General features: G+C 33.4%; 1 protein-coding gene across 1 annotated transcript in view; it reads right to left on the reverse strand.

The window, feature by feature from the left end:
* The window catches only part of LOC131945214 (ryanodine receptor), a 70,996-nt gene extending 52,356 nt beyond the window's left edge, over positions 1-18,640 (reverse strand). The window contains exons 1-41 of the mRNA XM_059306242.1: positions 18,635-18,640; positions 18,439-18,549; positions 17,858-17,959; positions 17,524-17,595; positions 17,237-17,312; positions 16,669-16,781; positions 16,063-16,159; positions 15,634-15,727; positions 15,450-15,524; positions 15,079-15,235; positions 14,741-14,908; positions 14,348-14,469; positions 12,197-12,321; positions 11,917-11,981; positions 11,677-11,812; positions 11,371-11,472; positions 11,023-11,141; positions 10,256-10,389; positions 9,841-10,079; positions 9,269-9,458; positions 8,850-9,060; positions 8,630-8,734; positions 8,387-8,490; positions 8,191-8,277; positions 7,832-7,991; positions 7,606-7,679; positions 7,389-7,480; positions 6,114-6,198; positions 5,713-5,833; positions 5,449-5,545; positions 5,217-5,300; positions 4,973-5,096; positions 4,667-4,771; positions 4,266-4,385; positions 3,451-3,770; positions 2,586-2,693; positions 1,848-1,910; positions 965-1,653; positions 626-741; positions 313-496; positions 36-122 (exon numbers count right to left, since the gene is read on the reverse strand). Coding sequence (XP_059162225.1) covers positions 36-122; positions 313-496; positions 626-741; positions 965-1,653; positions 1,848-1,910; positions 2,586-2,693; positions 3,451-3,770; positions 4,266-4,385; positions 4,667-4,771; positions 4,973-5,096; positions 5,217-5,300; positions 5,449-5,545; positions 5,713-5,833; positions 6,114-6,198; positions 7,389-7,480; positions 7,606-7,679; positions 7,832-7,991; positions 8,191-8,277; positions 8,387-8,490; positions 8,630-8,734; positions 8,850-9,060; positions 9,269-9,458; positions 9,841-10,079; positions 10,256-10,389; positions 11,023-11,141; positions 11,371-11,472; positions 11,677-11,812; positions 11,917-11,981; positions 12,197-12,321; positions 14,348-14,469; positions 14,741-14,908; positions 15,079-15,235; positions 15,450-15,524; positions 15,634-15,727; positions 16,063-16,159; positions 16,669-16,781; positions 17,237-17,312; positions 17,524-17,595; positions 17,858-17,959; positions 18,439-18,549; positions 18,635-18,640 — 5,439 coding nt within the window. The remainder of the gene's footprint in view (positions 1-35; positions 123-312; positions 497-625; positions 742-964; positions 1,654-1,847; positions 1,911-2,585; positions 2,694-3,450; positions 3,771-4,265; positions 4,386-4,666; positions 4,772-4,972; positions 5,097-5,216; positions 5,301-5,448; positions 5,546-5,712; positions 5,834-6,113; positions 6,199-7,388; positions 7,481-7,605; positions 7,680-7,831; positions 7,992-8,190; positions 8,278-8,386; positions 8,491-8,629; positions 8,735-8,849; positions 9,061-9,268; positions 9,459-9,840; positions 10,080-10,255; positions 10,390-11,022; positions 11,142-11,370; positions 11,473-11,676; positions 11,813-11,916; positions 11,982-12,196; positions 12,322-14,347; positions 14,470-14,740; positions 14,909-15,078; positions 15,236-15,449; positions 15,525-15,633; positions 15,728-16,062; positions 16,160-16,668; positions 16,782-17,236; positions 17,313-17,523; positions 17,596-17,857; positions 17,960-18,438; positions 18,550-18,634) is intronic.
* Between the last annotated feature and the right edge of the window lie 952 nt (positions 18,641-19,592).

Below are 19,592 nucleotides of genomic sequence, written 5' to 3' on the forward strand. Positions count from 1 at the left end.
TGTAAAACCAAATGATGATAGTAAAAAATTCTTACCCTGGTGCTTCCAAGCTCAAACTGGAATATTTCCTTACTGGTGGGTTCACAGAAAACTGCTGGGTACAGCTTTGTGCCTGGCTCCACCTTTCAAATAAACAGTTTAAATGGCTCAAGATTTCCATTCATTTTAAACCAGCTATATACTTCTGTTCCTGTGTCCATAATTGGACAATTTCTTCTGATTAACAACTAGTCATTATATATATAACTGCTAACTTCACTCTCTTTCAGTAGTAACCAAATAAATGTTTTGCTAAAAAAAAATATGTCATACCTGGAACTTGTTAGCCACCTCCTTGCCATTGACTGTAAAGCTCAGAACACCTGTTGAGGTGTCAATAAAACAGCCAATAACTAGTCCAGGTGATGAGCGTTTGGAGGCCATCTCTTGACTGGAGTCAGCATACCTCTGCTGGAGGTCACCCGCTGACATTATGTAACAATTCTTACGGCTGACACTGAAAAATATTTTTTAACGTTTTCAAAAGCTCTTGGAAAACTTCACATTTAAATATTGATAGATTTAAAAAATACTTGTATCCCAAGGTGTATGAATAAATAATGTAGGCCTGGTTGTGCTGGTTTACCTTTGTTTTGGTTTGTAATCTCTGTCCAGTGTAGACACAATGACATGTCTTACACTCTTGATATCAAAACTGTTCTCATTATGGTGGAAGCTGGGGGTCACCCACCCTACATAGATCTGGAAAATATAGTTTTACAATAGTTTACATTTCACTTTATTCAAACAAGATCTGAAGACAATTACTGTATTCAACAGAGTATAGGAGGCTGTTTGTAAGACAGCATCTCAATGGAAAAAAAATGTGTAGGCCTAATACAAGCTTATATGAAACACATCATACTTGAGGCATACTTAGAGTGGCAGCAATATAAACTACATATATGACATGTCATGTACTCACATGTGCAGGATCCTGACCAGGGAAAACCCTGACAGCATAGAAGTACTCATCCATCTGTTCTGCTAAAGCATTGATCTCGCTCAGCTCTCCCTCTGACTGGCCAAAGTCAGAGTCCTCACTACGGTATATGTGGTGCCGAGATGCCAGCTCATCCTGAAACTCATACGGGATAAGATCTTTGTCTGCGTTCTCATCATACTCTGAATCTGTGACTCGCTGCTGCTGACCCTTGCCAGGGGTCTTCTTCTTATCCAGGTGGCCTGTTCTGGCTGAGACATTCTTCTTGTCTAGGCTGGAGTATTCTGTGCTCCTGGCCCTGCCCATGTTGTTGGGGGAGGGGTCACGCGACTTGGACTTTTTGAAGAGGGATGTGAATGTGGACTTGCCCTGCTTCTTGCTCTGGGCCTGCTGGTTCTTGTCTGTCATCAGCTTGGCGGTATCTAGGACTTTATCTGCAAGGAGAGAAAGTTTTGACCCAGTGCGGGGTTTTTCTTTAGGGGGGTTAAGGAAAGAGTCTAAGCTGTCGTTGAGCTGCGATTCACTGGCAGCCGGCTTCATGCCCTGAGAATGTTCCCCAATGCTGGAGTCATCTAATGACTGGCCTTTCCCTGACTTCATTCCTTTCAGGTAAGATTTTCTGCGTTCAGCTGTGCTCAAGGCATCATCTTCTGTGTAGTTGTGATGAAGGGCTGGGAAAAGTTATAATACACACTTATGGCAAACTGTTGCCGCACAGTGCTAAGCACCCTAAAGGTGACACAAAAATGTTAATGTAAATGTTAGCAGTTTAATTTTATTTAGTTGGTGAAAATTCAAAATTAGACAATTAATGAGGTATCAAAAATGATTAGTGGCACAGTGTTATTTTTTGTTTGTTTCTTACTTTTCCTGAGAGTTAGATCTGGCCCACCATTCATCATCTCATTGATACTGTAATCCTCCTCATCTGTTAAACACAAAGTTAACACTGTACAAAACACTCAGAAACTCAGTGAAAATTTTGTCCTATACATTTTTTTAATAAATTTGTTCAAAATATACAGCAAAATAAGATTAACAAATAACTTAAAAATCTATCATCTTCAGCAGCATATACCATATTCACAAAAAAATAAGCTACATTGAGTAGATAATTAGTGAATGTGACCCTCCACCATTGTTCATTATTGTGCACCTATGAGTAATTTCATATTGAGTAATTTAGTTGGTCTTCACTACCTGGGTTGATTTAATGATGAAAACAGTAAACAATGGGGAAAAACATTTCTGAACTATGTTCATAACTATATGGAAGATTTAATTCCTGAAAGAAGTCTTTATTATAAATGTTCTTATTTAAAATTGAGAGATGCCATTTTAAAATATTTTAAATAACTTAAGATTTAAACTCTTTAAAAAAAACTCCACCACAAATGTGTGCACTTGTGAATAAATAACTAAAATTGTATATCCTACATCCCCTCCACATATTTTTGGCTTTATTTCAAAATAGCCTGAGATGAATCACTTAAACCCTGGAACAGGGACCAAAATAAGAATGAATGAATACTGACTGAAGCCCCCTTCAGCCATGAGTAGGCTACATTTAAACTGGGGCCTGCCTTGACACAATAGCACTTACTTGCTTCAGGGATGGCTTCCTCAATCCTGTTTTCTACATGATTAGTAAAAGAAAAGCCAGAGTCATGCTCTACCATACCATTAATGTCTCCTTTCCTTCTAGCAGTGTCTGTCAAGGTTAGGAGTAGGTAGCACATTATTAGTAAAATCATTGCAATTCTCATCCATGTTAAAGAGGATAAAAAGTGTAAACACATAAGTGGGATTCAATTTTGAACTCTGGTTATTGTTAGGTTTGAGGTGATAATGAGGGAAAAAGTTATGTATTGTTTGATGCAGACGCCCAGAACTCACATTGTTTTTTTCCCTTTAATGTAATAGTAAAATAAAAAATTTGTTTTTGAGATCAGCAAAAGAAAAGTGGTGTTATAATTGAAAATGCAAAAATAAAATAATATTCCATGCAAAAAAACAAACCCAACAACCAAACACAAGACTTTAACTTGATATTAACAAGTATTTACAGCAAGTTTAAAGCACACACAAAATTTAAGTGCAAATATTGTTATGTTATATTGTAGTATAGTTAAACATAAAAAAATCATTGCTGTTAAATACTATATTTATATTATCTAAAAAACAAAAATTCCATAAGAGAAACTCTTTATGATGTTTCATTTATTAATTCATTTAACAAATTAGATGATTCAAGTTGCAAATATATTAGAGGTGAAATCTCACTATTATTTCTTTTTTTTTAGGAATTTAGGTCTATTGGAGCATACTTATTTTAAAACTTCTAATAACTGACTGTCCAAAATGATATTTACAATAAAAGTATAAGTCATATTTAGTTAGTTGCATTAGTTTCTAATCTACTGTTAACAGCAATGATTTAGGTTGAGAAAAAATGTTAGTAAAAGCACCAGTAAAGCGTGCATGTCCGCCAGCCTTGTCTGAGAGTGAGTTCTGGCTACTGTTGGGGCCGCACATGCTGCTGCCATTGGTCACGATGCTGCTGGTGATGCTGTTACTGCTATTGCTGCCATTGTTCTTTTGGCTGGCGCTCACTTTGCCGTTAACCTTAGGCTGGTGAGGGTGGTTGTTGTTGCTGCTGCTGTGTGTTTTAACGCTGACAGTACCTGTAGCGACCTCCTCCTCTATGTCGAGGTCTGTTCCACGTCTTCGATTGTTTTCCAGATTGAGACGTTTTTCAAGGACCTGCTGGGCTAACTGCTTGTCTCTGCTATTCAAAAAACAAAAACCTATTACTCAACTGTGTAGGAATATTTGTAACTACAACAATATTTTCTTTTCTCTATGCCCTCTCCATATACATTTTTGTATTTCTTCTTCGTTCTTAATTTTAGTGTAGGAAAGGATCCCCTCCAACACAATTAAGTATATGTGTCAACTGGTTATGCAACATTGAGGCCATTGACTCAGATTTCAGCCTGCTTTTCTTTTTGGATATGCTTCCATAGCCTTTGTCCAACCAAGAACAAACTACAAGGCAGCAGTTGTTTGATTTTGGAGTTGTCTCTCTTAGAAGAGTGGCTGTCCTCGAGGGTTCGAACTCGAGACTTTTCGGTTTAGCAACCATGAGCTTTACTGACTCGACCCCTATTTTTGTATTTAAATGCATCGATTTCTTAACTTGGCAATGTCTTACACTGGAGTAATTTTGTCTGAATAACATTGGTCTAGATAAAATGATGTTAGAGTTCAATGGCTGACTTACTTTGAAACAAATTCTTCCTTACAGGTGACAGGTAAACTGAGACGCAGGTATTCTAAATGTACCTTTTCTAAGGTACCAAATGTTTTTGATGACACTTTGAGGCATGGGCTAACATTAGGACTGTTGACATTAATAAATATTATTAATAAATAATTGATAAATACATTAAACTTTTTGTAGCAGTAAAAATATTTGTTAAATTCATAACATCTTTGTAAATAAAGATAATAAATGTGTTTCTAGGACATAATTGTTAGTTGTTACATTTTATATAACCTGACCTTATTTTAATATTGTAACAAGGTAGTCTATTATCAAAGCTTGTAACAGTAATGGTATTATTAAACACGAGACATTGTTTAGGTAGACATTTAATATTAGTGTGAACTCCTTGTACTGACCCTCCAGAGATCCTGGACACAAGCAGACCTGGGTCGGATGAGTTGATGGTTTCAAACACTGGATCACACTTGGCATACCACAAGGTCAGCGGCCTCATCATATTCCTAATTTTATATTTTCATTAGTGGCTTTGTTTACTATTTAACTGTCAACAGCTAACACAATTTTATGCTTAATTTATTTTAATTAGCAAAATTGGCTGCAGAAAGTTTTGGATATAACTAATTTTATATAGGAATGCTTTGAGATTTAAACAATATTTTAAATAAGTTAAGTAGCGATGTATGACAGATGCTAATACATACACACAAAATGGCTCATAGCCTTCTTGTAGACCACAGTTTGTGAAAAACTTCAGCTGATTGATGTCCTGACCAAAGTTAAGTTTGGCTTGCTGGTGAGGGCCAAGTGTAAATGCTGGAACATAGCCTTGGGGGAAAAAATTATTTAAAATAATTATTCATAATATTAAGAAAAAGTATTCTAATGAATTTGTTATGCTTTTTGTTAAAACTGAATAGAAATCCCTAGACTGAAGCAAAAACTCACCAATGTTATTTTCACTTTTAACATTTCTGAAAGCGATTTCCTGACCCATTGCGTCCATCATTAGCTCTCCATTTAGAGAAAAGGCTGTAATAATTGAGACAAAATAATTAAAAAACATTTTATATACCACCACACAAGTTTATAATTACTCACAGTTATAAAAAAAATGTAATTGAAAAGAAAACAAACATCTGAAAATTATATATAAAATGGGCAGTAAAATAAAGCTTACATATTGTGGCATCATGAAGATCTAGCAGACACCCTACAACATCTCCTGAGTTCCATATTTTACCATAAGACTCAGCTCCCATGTACCACTTCCTTGCCTGCAATCAAAGAGAACAAATAAAAAACTCTTTTCAAAGGAAAGATACATTTGTTTCCTTATTTGAAGTTAGGTAATTGTACTTAATTCAAAAGACTGACAATAAAATTTCCATAGTATAATCATTACTAATTATAAGATATTTGAATGAATGAAAAAAATCTTTACCAAGTATCCATCAAAAGCATAGGATGTTCCATCAGTTCCAAGCTCAGATGATGGGTCAGCAGTAACAAGTGCCCAGCCTACTTTCATGTAGCCTGTTGTTATCACTTCAAACTCATAGTACCTTTATTATTATACACAGAGGTTTTGTTACAAAAAGATAGGTTGGTTTAAAAATAAAACAGTCAAACTTTCACTGAGCAAATTATAAACAAAAGCTTTAATACAATTATCATGTCACTATTTTACTGAGCAAAGCATAAACCAAATCTTTAATATATTTATCATGTCACTATTTTACTGAGCAAATTATAAATGAAGTCTTTAATACATTTTAAATTTTACTATTTTCTACAGAAAACAATCCTAATATTTATGTAACACTTTATAAAACTTAATCACACCATTTTCCACTGGTAACAGCATATGTCTTCTCTGTTCTGTATGTTCTTGTCTTTGTAGTTTTTTCTGTACTTTCAGTAGCCACAACTACAAGAAGCAAAAAGAAATGTGTCACCTACATTAAATCAGTTCTGTTCTTTAAAAGATAAACAGAACTGTAACAGATTTATTCTTAAATAACCACAACTACAGTGATGTACCATCCATATGTTGGACGTGTACTGTTTTGATGTACCACCCATATGTTGGATATGTACTGTTTGATGTACCACCCATATGTTGGATATGTACGGTTTGATTTACCATCCATATGTTGGATATGTACTATTTGATGTACCATCCACATGTTGGATATGTACTATTTGATGTACCACCCATATGTTGGATGTGTACTATTTGATGTACCACCAACATATTGGATATGTACTATTTGATGTACCACCAACATGTTGGATATGTACTATTTGATGTACCACCAACATGTTGGATATGTACCATTGGATTTATCACCAACATGTTGGATATGTACCATTGGATTTATCACCCATACTGTGAAGGTAAGTTGGATGTATACTATTTGATGTATTACACATAGAAAATGTATGTGGGATGTATACTGTTTGATTTACCATCCACATAGAGAATGTATGTTGGATGTATACTGTTTGATATACCACCCATTTAGAGAATGTATGTGGGATGTATACTGTTTAATGTACCACCCATTTGGAGAATGTATGTTGGATGTATACCGTTTGATGTTTCCACACTTGTTTAAAACCCAGTAAAAGAAAGTCAAGCCAATGTGTAAAAAATGAATGATACTAAGAAGGTTTTATCTTGGGGATCAAAGCATGAGAATTACCTGGTGCCAAACCAAGAGCAGCTAATCTGCTCTGTAGTTTGCTTCCTTTGGCAAGCATTGGAAAAAAGGAAGATTGCAAAATATCAAGTAGAGCATACATGTTTTTAAATTGCCTATTTACACTAATAAAAAAACTGAGAAAACTATTTGTTGCGCTCATTCATTAATGTTTTTCAAATAGCTAATAAAATTACAAATTACATTAAATCTAAAGGTTTCTATTAAAAATGAAAGCATTTTAATCTTGTTAAAATAATTTATGTTGATACAAATAGTAATGCTTTTTACTATACAAATTTAATTTTCAACTTTTGAAATGATTTACTGTTTGTTGTTATTTCATGTGAAAAGGAAAGGTTTTTGGAATGTTTGGATAAATTCAATAAAATACAATGTCACAAAAATATTTTACCAGCAGCACTGCTCTCCCCTGTTTCACTTGTAGGGGCTTCAATAGCATAGCCATAAGCTAGAAGAGTTCGTACAGCATCTGTTGATGTGTCTCTGGCAAGCAAAATTTTGTCAACATTTATTTCCAAGAAATGTAGTCTTAAGATGATAATAAAATAATGGCAGGATTAGAATGATAATAGCCTGTATGCTCTATACAATATTGACGTGGTGTCTACCTGTTTGCTTTCTTTATGTGCTCATCTACTTTGTTGTAAGGTACAAGATGTGGGGTTCTTTTATTGACTGGGTCCTGAAATTTGTTCAGTAAAATAGTTCAGTTATTTTTAAATATTTTTAAAAATTTATTACAATTTTTTTTTAAAAGTTAAATAACCTACAATCAATAGAACTATTCATAACCTCTATAGCCAAAGTTCAAATGTAATAGAATATATTATTTACCTCATGTAGACCATAGGTCCAGCCGTGCTTGATTCTATCTTTAGCCCAAACATTATGAGTGTTCTCAGCCAAAAGATCAACAAGCTCCTGCATCTTCTCATTGAGGGTAATCCCAGACAAGTCAAGTGGATTAGGCTTGTACCCATTGGTCTGCAGATAGCTGTGACAGAATTTAGATCTGGATTATAGATAACTAACAGTGAACTTAGGAGATTTAAGTTAGAAGTAGACTGAGGAAATTACAGATTACTGTATTCAATAATAGCCTAAATTAAAGAAATAAAATTGACAACATATAGTGATCAATTTAAAATAAAGTAAAAGGTGAAGGCCGTATTTATATAAGTAAGATGAATTACTTGTTTCCTAATTTGAGCATTTTCAGTCTGTTATTGGGTGTCTCTTGTGGGATCATGGCCACATGGTATCCCAAGGCAAGAAGTGTCCTGGAAAAGTGTTACGTTTCAATACTGAAGTCTTATTTTTCATAGGTACTTTTAAAGTTTTTTACAAATGTTAATGTGATTTATATGTTTTCTGTACAACATTATTCACCTTAGAGTTTCAAATGCAACTGTAATGATATACTTCTTCTCAGACATGGGCAACTTTTCAAATGAATTAATGGATGGATTGATTTTCCTATCAGGGTCACGATTCTGTAAATTTTAAAAACATTTTAAATTGTTTTTTAAACAATTTAAACAAAAGATATAGTTAAACACAATGGATAAACAATTTTAACAATGTTTATTAATTGGGAAAAGTTTAAGGAATCTGTATTTATAACAATCTGACCTCTCCAAAAGACCACCCTTGGTCAATTTTGTTCATAGTCCACATCTCATGAAGGTTTTCTGCCAGCTTGTCTCTCACATTTTCAATGTAAGTTGGCAATTGAATCTGTCATGAAAGAAAAGTTAACAAAATAAACAAGTAATTATACAAGAAAATGAATTGTATTCATGGTACAATAGCCAAGAGAAGAAGCATCAAGACAACATTAGTCAAGGCTTACATGTGCAGTGCTGACAGGGTTAGGCACAAATGGCTGATATTCACACATCTCTGTGGGACCACTGATCAGGTTCTTGCTAAGTTCACCAAAGTAGAAGCAGGGGTCAATCTTCAGTCTGTCTTTGGGAGGAAGGGATTCAATGATTGGGGCATGTTCCTCTGGAGGACCAAACTTCAAACGTCCATGGTCTCCTCCAAATATGAACCGGCAACTGTTGAAGACAAATCATAGATTTTAAAATAACACTTACACCAGAAACATTACTTAATACTTTAAAATAATTGTCATCAAACCCTCATTTTTGTTCAAAGTATTAACCATTGTATTTTTAAAAATGTGTAATAATTGTATCTTACAACCTCATCATTTAATCCCACAACTTTAACTATATGAGACATACAATGTAAGCTAGACCTCACCTGACTCCAGCAGAAAGACTAATGACAGGAAAAAACATCCCATCGGTGTTGAAATCTTTAAAGTAACCAGCGATTTTCACACCATTGATGGAAAATAGGATTTGTGGAACAGTCAGATCCATTGAGCATCCAATAATATCACCTTTTTGGAGTGGCACATTGGTGATTCTAACTTGTTTTGGCTTTCCTCCTGTAAATGAAATTTTTATTTTATATTCTAAGAAAAGAAACCATATGGAAAGTGAATGGAAAAAATGTTGAAGAGGATTTCTTTCAACACCATTAAGTATTGGATGTCAACATGTCATGCACCCTATGGACCATTGACTTTAGCCTTCTTTTCATCCTAGATTTGCTTCCATAGAATTTGTCCATCCAAGAACAAACTACAAGACAGCGGTTGTTTGAGTTTGTAGTTTTCTTTCCTAGATGGGCTGCTGTCCTCAGCAAATGAGCTTCATCTGCTCAAGGGTCTGAACTCAGGACCATTGGATTTAGCAAACATACACTGTCCCACCTGACCATAACATTTCCTAATATAAACACAACAGTGCCAATATCCAGCAACATACCTGTCCACAGATTAGCTCCATCAAAACCATATGAGTACAGGGAATCCCCACAGCCATTAGCACCCCAGTGTTCCCCTCCTCCAGGGTAAGGCACAAACCCAATAGTGTTGGCCCAGCCAACCCTTAGCATTGGGGGCAGGTGAGTGGTTGCTTGGTACTGGATCACCATCACTTCAAAGTACCACTTTTTGTACATAGCTGAGCCTTGCTTTATGCCAGCGTACAGGTTGGGATGTAAACTACAACAGAATAAACAATGTTCTTACTAAACAAATGAAAAGTAAAAACTTTGGATGTAAAGAAAGAACGAACAGAAATTAATTCTGAATTAAACAAATAAAATAAGTTAGAAGAATGATTTTATAAAATTTCATGACCAATATTTTAACTGCTTTTGATTGCCAGTTAACATTACCTTATAACATAGTCCACTAGTTTTGTTTGCAGTAGTAAATCTTTTCCAGGCAACAAATTATCACATATAAGATTCTGATTGGTCCTCACAGCTACATCGTTACCCACACACAATGAGCGAAGGACATCTAATACCTAAACAGATCACACAAATATTTAGCACTATTTGTCATTGTAAAACTTCATAAACATTAATCATTTATTTAAATATGTGGCTTATTCTTCTTCTGCAAATAATATTAAGGCATTGTACCTTGGGATCTCTCCCATGTTTGTCAATGAGGGAGATGATGGTGATGATATGATAACATTATTAAGGCATTGTACCTTGGGATCTCTCCCATGTTTGTCAATGAGGGAGATGATAGTGATGATATGATAACATTATTAAGGTATTGTACCTTGGGATCTCTCCCATGTTTGTCAATGAGGGAGATGATGGTGATGATATGCTAACATTATGAAGGTATTGTACCTTGGGATCTCTCCCATGTTTGTCAATGAAGGAGATGATGGTGATGATATGCTAACATTATGAAGGTATTGTACCTTGGGATCTCTCCCATGTTTGTCAATGAGGGAGATGATGGTGATGATATGCTAACATTATGAAGGTATTGTACCTTGGGATCTCTCCCATGTTTGTCAATGAGGGAGATGATAGTGATGATATGCTAACATTATGAAGGTATTGTACCTTGGGATCTCTCCCATGTTTGTCAATGAAGGAGATGATGGTGATGATATGCTAACATTAATGTATTATACCTTGGGATCTCTCCCATGTTTGTCAATGAGGGAGATGATAGTGATGATATGCTTCTCTTTGATCATGTTCAGGGCTTCAGGGCTGTCAATCAACACACAGTGCAGGACATCCAGCACACCTGAGAGCAAACAGTTACAAGGGAAATGTTTAAAGAATATTAACGAGACAGAATTTTTAAATAGTAGGGCTTAGATAAGAAATCAATCTAAAATATAAATATCATTTGAAGAATAAACAAATAATATAATGTGAAAAGATTTGACCTGTGCTGCAGTGAACCAAAAATACAAACAACCTAAATTCAGACATCTCTAACTAAAATGTTCTATATGTAGTAAAATCCTTACCTGTGGAGGACTGCTGACTCTCAAGCCTATTGACCAACCAATCAAGACGATATGATTGAGCAAATTGGGCGCAGTTTGCCCTGTTGCCCCTGATCATGGCAGCTGCATTAACAGAAATTATAAAACATTTCAGAGTATGCATCAATTTGCATTTTACAGAATGCAGCCATTTACATTTCACAGTGTGCAGCAATTTAAGTTTAATAGTTTAAACAGACGGTTAAAAAAATTGTCATACTCAACATAATTTTTCCCTACTAAACTTGGAAAAATAAAACTGTGTAAGAGCATCAAGTGCCAGCCTACCTAAAAGCAAGTACAGGTAGCTAGAAATGTCATCCCATTTTCCAGCTGCTTCTTCTCCAGCATAATGGGCAAACTGTCTACGGCTTTTGTAGGAACTAAACTTATCTATTGTTTCTAAAATCAAAGCTATCATGCCCTAGAAAATGAAGAACATAAATTTGCTTAGTAAAAGAACTATGGTAGGTCTATTGACATGTTTTAAACTATAACATATGTAATTCCCCAAGGAAATATGTTTACCTCTTCTTGGAATAGATCCTGTCTGTTCCTCAAAGCTTTTAATTTGTTTTGTTTCTCCTCATGTTCTGAGGGTATACAAGTTCAAAGAGACTTTTAATTTTTGGGATAAGATGCTAACTCAAAGGCTTTTTAAAACATCTACAATGCAATTCAGCAGAGACTGCTAAAGAGTTAGTAAATAAAAGTTAATTAGCATGACTTATGAACTACTTTTTTTCTTATATGTTTGAATATGTCAAATGTGATTAAACTACTCAGTTATCAATTTTTAAAAATGCACCTTCGTCATCTCCTGGCTGAGCAAAGTAATCAATAAGGTCTTCCAAGCACTTAATGACCTCAGATAAGCTAAGCCTCGACCAGGAAGGACTTGTACGACCTTCTGTCTTCAGAGACTCAAGGGCCCTGGTTGAAGGAAATGACACAATGTAAGAACAAAATTCTCATGGTCACGTATTACATGATGATTATAAAAACATGTCTTATGATGGTTAAGATCCATGATGGTAACTTAAGTAAACTTAATCTGTTTCAAAGTAATTCTTAAGCAGCAAGATATATATTATTTAGATTGCTTAAGTCAGATTGATTTTATGTAAAGAAAATAAAAATTAGCCCTGTAACTGATAGTAATTAATTAATATTGTTTCTAAACAATATATCAAAAGACTACAATATTTAGGGCAGCTATACACAATTAATCATAAAGCTATTTTCTTTATTAATAAGCTTACAGTTTAACATGTTTTAGCTATTATCTAACATATATTTTAACATATATTTATAATGTTTTTTTTAATTTAATAATTATACTTTTATATAAGAGAGTTATTTATAATTTTCAATAAAAATTACAAAAAAAGCTACATTTGTCAGTACTTAACTCTGTTTGGATGCAACTTACATCTAAATGCAAGCAGAGACTCAGCTAATTTTGAGAACTAAATACATTAAATTATTATTATAAATTCGGGCTGATACATTGATTATGTAGCCAAATTACTAAATACAACTTTCTATGTTTAAATGCTAACTAATAATTAGTAGACAACAGGAAAAAAAATGAAAATGTCTACAAATATTTTAAAAGTATTAGCTATTATTATAAGAAATAAGTAATTCTATCCAAAGAAACAACAAACTGCTTATTTGATTATTTTCTTTTTATTTAAAACTAATATATCTGAATGCAGGATTGCTATTTTCATAGTTAACAAATCTCAAAGTGTTACCTCATTTTTATAATTACAATAAAACCAAAGGCGTTAAAACTAATGCAAAATGAATAATATGAATGAAAAATGAGTTGATGATCATTTAACAAAAGTGTATACAAATAATGGAGATTTTAGATGCTTACTGCAGAATGATTTTGTTTTAACAGTTTTTATGAAGTGGCTAGAATGAATTATTTATTAAATCATTCAACTTTTTTTCATTTTGGCTAAAATAGTCACACCATTAATAGTTTGAGTCTGATTTTATTACAACATAAAAAGCCCAATAGGGTGGATCAAACTTGTTAATATTGAACTAATAAACTATCCAACCTTTAAAAAACTAACAGTGTTCTACATAACACTGCACCATCAAAACACATTCTTTATTTAGAAAAGCTTTGACATTAAATATTAGCTAGTCAGAGGAAAGTTAAAACTTGGTTTGTATATTCCAACTTTTTGCAGGCATCTCATCATACAGAAATAGTAGATGGTTGTGTTGCACTCAATAACACTTAATAAACTGTTATATAACAGTTGAACCATGCAAAAAATTGGAATTTTATAGGTATGAAATATGAAACTTTATGAAATGCATTCTAAGAATAGTTGACAACAATTCTATGAGGTCATGCACATGCTGAATTTACCTTGATGAAACAGTGTTATTTCAAGTTCTAATGCCCATTTTTGTTCCACAAAACCAAAGGTCAAGAAGTCAAGTGGAACAGGATTGTTGGAATAAGAATTTCCCCATACGAATGAATGGGACACAAGACAGCAGATGCTTATAGCAGTGATGAGGAAATGATGTGCACAAATAGGAATTGTAATGAATATGCGAAAGCATCAAGTTGAAAGAACTAATGTGAATACATTTTCTTTAAGAAAAAAAGAAGCTATCTCTTTGGACACTCAAATGTTATAATGGGTATTGAGAAGAGTTAGCTGATGAAATAAAACATAACCATGGCTGCAAACAGGCCATTGGCACATAACTGTCATTGAGAAAAAAACAGTTATTTTCTCATTTAGAGATATTCTGCTTGTTATAGCAATTAAGAAAATGATCAGGTGAGATACTCTTGGAATGTACTTTTAGTGGAATATATCAGGGCATGACTTGTGAGGGTAAAAACACTGTCTGGGATTATACTGAGCGATGACTTCTGATGTTAACACAACACACAACTCTACATTTCTAAACCTACTTTGTAAACCTGTTAAACAAACTCTGGCATTTGCGAATGACTCGTGCAGAACGAGATTCCTCCTCCTGGGCCCTTGAGAAAGTGAAGCCATCATCCATATGACCTTCAACCAGCATGATAGCCTAATATTGAAACAAAGACAAGTAACCTTAAAAATGTATATAAACAGATTCTCATACATCTAATCAATAAAACTGACAATACTTTAGCATGAGGTTAAAAAATGGTGATTCATTATTAATTCAGGATCAATGGGTCATTTTAATATGCACAGCAAATATCTTGACACAATCAGTAAAATCTGTAACCACATCAAATCTTGTCCTAATATCATACATCAAATTAAACAAGTATGAACTGCCCAAAGCAATACACAAAAGCTAAGATAAGCACCTTTTTTTCTTCCACTCTCCCCACTCCTCGTTTCTTCGTCTCAAAAGTTTGGTAAGATAGCCAGAGACCAGTGGAGGCATGTTGCATGTAAACCATTGAGTCACCGTACTTGATGTCTGCAAGGCCCATACCTTCATCTTCTCTGGCATCTGATTGTTTCTTTTCATCCTAGAATATTAAATACAAACAGTCACATTATTTATCATTTATGTAGGACTTTTAGAAAAAAATAAAGAACATTTTTTAAATTAAATTATTTCTTTTAGCTTTATAGGTAGTTTATATTATGCTTTATGATATTTAGAATCAAAGTTATCTTGGACCAGAATTAAACTTACCTTGGACATTAAAAGTGTGAATGCTGTACTAGCTTCATCAGCCTTTTGCCTATGGACGGTCATCACAGAGTTATCTGGCATGGCTGATAAATATCTGCCTGATGTAACATGGCGAATTCGACACTGTTGACCCCAGCCCATGAAGGCTCCAGCCCACCTTTTAATAACAAAACAGATTTATTTTATACTCTGAAATGCACATTTCTCAGAAGAGTTTGAAAAATATTCAGCAAAATGTATCATGGATGAGATAATGTTTGAAGTAATCCAGTCACAAAATCTGCCATTCCGTTTTTTAAGTGAACAACATATATAAAGTTTAATAATCAAGAAATGAACAAGTAAAAATGCACCAGAGTAAAACAACTTACTTTGTTCTGATGTGTTCCAGCCGCCAGAGTGAACGAGCATGACTACATACTGCACCGGTTTCATACATCACACAGCTGGAAAAGAAACACACATTTAAAAAAAAATGCTACATATTTAAAAGATAAAATATTTTGTCAACACCCTAGTATATAAAATAAAAGAATGTTGTAATCAAAATATTACTTGAATTCATTTTCACTGCCAGCTTCAGGAATAGCAAGACACTCATCCATATGGCCATGGAACAATCTCAAGACATCTCCTCCAAACACATAGCCTTAAAAAATCAGTTGAAATTAAATGTATTTTAAAACAATGTATAATCATTTCCATGTTGAATGAACTAACTGAACTTAAATAAAGAGTGCACTTTAAGCATGGAATAGTATATCAAAACTTAAACTTTAGAAGTTAAGATATAAAAAATTTTTAAATTAATTCTAAGCTCATTCCACTGATAAATAATAACAGATATTTTTAATTTTTTTTACTGCTTTGCATGAGAAAAAAGTTCTTTTAGAAATCCTGAATAACTATTAATACTATTAATTGTATAGTCCAATTAAGAAATGATACAGCATGTAGTTAAGGGCAGTAGGAACAGAAACATACCCAAAGTTTTCTGTCTGACAGTTCCAGAACACATGGGAACAACTGTCCACAAGGTTTGTTGAAATGATGCTATCACACTACTCCCACTGCCAATGTGCTAGACAGAAGGTAAGACAAAAGTTTCATTTTATGTTTGCATTGACTTTAAAAGCAGATGCCTGCTAAACTGAAAGTCTTTAGTTTGGAGCAAGGATGCTAGTCTGTAGGACATACCTGAGTCCACCCAGCTCTAATGGGAAAGAAAAGGAGGCTGGGCATAATACTGACCACACTATCTTTTCATATGCCTAAGTTGCAGAAATGCAATGAACTCTACTTCACTTGCACCCAGAGGCGTAGCGACCCTTCCCGGCGCCCGGGGACAAACTTTCGATTTGCACCCCCCACCTCAAACTTTTCATTTGCACCTGCACCCCCCCCCCAAACTTTTCATTTGCACCCCCCCACCTCCTCAAACTTTCAATATGGTGCCCCCCCCTTAAGGTCAGCGCCTGGTGACATATGTCGTCCCCCCCCCCCCCTTGCTACTCCTCTGCTTGCACCAAGGACCATAATGTTGTTTTTTAAAGAATGAATATGCTGTTTAGTTAATAGCATCATACTAACCAAATATCTTTCTGAAGACACACTGACAAGGATAAGGTCATCTCCCACTCGAACTTTTTCACCTTCTGATCTTTGTTTGGAAGCAGGATGTATTGTCCACCAGCAAGATTCACCTAAGCAAAATAATTTTTTTAATTTGACTTTTAATAATTGATACTGTTTAAAATATTTTTACTATATTTAAAATATTTTTACTAGGATTGGAATAACTTCAAGTATAAAGTACATAAATAAACCTAATGATTCTGACCTCAATATTTTTAAAACTAAAAAATATTTTATTGTGAAAGTAGATTAAAATGGAAAAAATTGATAGATTAAAATGGAAAAACATGTCAATAGAGGAGATGTATATAAACCGTAATCAAATTTAGTAGATTAAAATTAAAGATGATTTGTTTTCATTAGAATGCTATCATGAGAAGTTTCAGTGTCAAAAACGCAACTAGAAAAAAGACTTTCAATAACATGGAAAAAAGTGAACACAATATTTCATATTTGTTTAACATTTAGAAAATTGATTTTTTATTTATTATAATTCTTATAAAAACTAAATTATAATACTTACCTGAAGCAGTTTCTTGGAGCCCAACATCAAAGGCTAATTTATCATTTGAAGAACTTGTTGACAGGCAGGACAAATACTAAAAATCAAAAATTAATAATAAAAAAAATCATTGGCCTATACTTTAAAGGAGTGAATTAAAACATTTTTAAACTTTAAAGTACTCTACTTTTAACATCATTATGAAAAAAAAGTTCAAGTGTATTTTCCCCCTTTATTTTTCCAATAATAGAGTTTGTGTAATCATTAGATTTTTACATGTGTTAAATATTATTTATTAAATAACTCACCATGTTGCCATGGTAGTGTCTGAGCAAAACAGCATGTCCATAAAGTAAAGTCCTATGTCCAGATTGGGCTGCCTAAAATGGTAGAAACATATGATAGCACTTCTTATGTCTACAATATTATCTCAAAACATTGCTACAATTTTCTGTTTTTGTTGAATGCAGCCAAAATACTAAAATCCACATAAACATTTAACCTACTGTATCTGCAGAGAATGAATTCTGGGATTTTTAAGAAAAAGAAATCCATATAAAATCATTTTTAAAAAAATGAAATAATGTTTTCCATAAAAAAGAAAAATGTTTTTGTAGATGAATTTAAATAGTTTATAGTTACCGTTGACTGTTGGTTTGATGCTCCAACCATTTCCTGCAATGCTCTAACTGATAACGCCTGCTCTAAAACAAAAACTGACACTGACAAGTCTGGTGGTACATCCTGTATGAATAAAACATCAATAAAACATCAAGCATTATTGACTGCACTAATGTTCAATCCATGATCATATGATCATCTACATTTAATTCTACCATTTGTTTTAAAACAAAGAAAGCAACATCAAACAACTTTTATTCATGTAAGAAGCTTTAAAGCACACACTATTTTTTAATGGAAGTTTGAAATAATTATCAATCCACACAAAAAGATATTCAGCTTGGCTGATGATAGTTTTAAGCTATTAAGCAAAACAATTCAGAGATTTAGCTTAAAATTATAACTATCATAGTCAACTAAAAAAACTATAGGCCCCATTGATGGTACAAGAATAAGTAAAAGTAATACGTCCTAAGCTTTAAGAATTGTAGCATTGATATCCACTCAATACATTCAAAAGTTTCATACATCATGTTTTAACTCAATTATTCTTTAACATTAAACTTCTAAAAGAGAATAAATAACACAAAATCAGGACATACTCTGTTTGCAACACTTTCTAGAGAGCACATTCTGTTTCCAAAACCCTCTGCAGATAGGCAAACTCTTTCTCCTGAACTGGGAGCAATACAGCTGAGACATACCATGTCATCCTGAAAAACAAAACAAAAATATATCATTGAAAGCTGATTTAATCAATGATCTCTTATGTCAGATAGGACTACAGTTTAAAATTACTGCCATATACAAAAAGTAAACAGTCATGTACTACAAATGATAATTAATAGTGATAATGGCATTTTTGTATCACAGCACATTATTGTTTATCTACTATAAATGCTACTATAAAATCTAGTCTGTAGAGTATATAGTATAGTATTCTCATTATTAGTTAAAACTATTAAATTAATATACATTGACGTCACATTAGTTAATAGTTATTAGTTAACCCTTTATCTACTGACGGTACTTATAAGTACCACTTTAATTAAATGCCTGTATTATTTTTAATTAAATACGAATTTTAAAAGTTATTGAAGTAATTAATAGTATTATCTCCCCTGAGTCGCCGGTAGTCGGAGGTATCATTGTTTTTTGAAAATTACTGGTGTGGGGCCATTTTCAATGTCTTGCTATATCGGTAGTTCACAATTTTTCTGTACATTTCTCACATACGTTCTTGATTTCCCTTTGTTTTACCTTATTTTTCAAGTTTTCAACCCCAAATATTTTTTATTGGCAACTTCAATAGTCAGACAAACGCATTTAACTTCTAGTTATACAATTTTAATCAAATTGTCTTTGTATTAGATCGATGTTTACAAGTGGACTTATAAGTACCGTCAGGGCACACGGCCACTTTTTTAAGATTTTTAGAAAATGGCAGATTTTTTTATGTGGAGTTACATAAATATTGTCTTGATAATTAATTATCGAAATGTACTCAAAAAATGATATTTACACATTTATAATAAGTTTAGCATATGGTTTACCTAAGAAATATTGTAATTACATGTTAATTTCTAGTAGTAAAAAATTAACCAGAATAAAGGTATCAGTTGCAGGCTCGTTTACAAGGTTTAGTTTACTTCATTTGTATACCAAAGCCTAGTTCTAGTTGTAAGATTTAATTTGTAAGTTATATTTACTGCAATAAACTGTCTTGCCTATAACAACTAGCATTTACGTAATTTAT

The sequence above is a fragment of the Physella acuta genome, unplaced genomic scaffold, assembly GCF_028476545.2.
Source record: "Physella acuta isolate Inbredline_101_S28 unplaced genomic scaffold, ASM2847654v3 ptg000531l, whole genome shotgun sequence".
Classification (NCBI taxonomy): Eukaryota; Metazoa; Mollusca; class Gastropoda; family Physidae; genus Physella; species Physella acuta.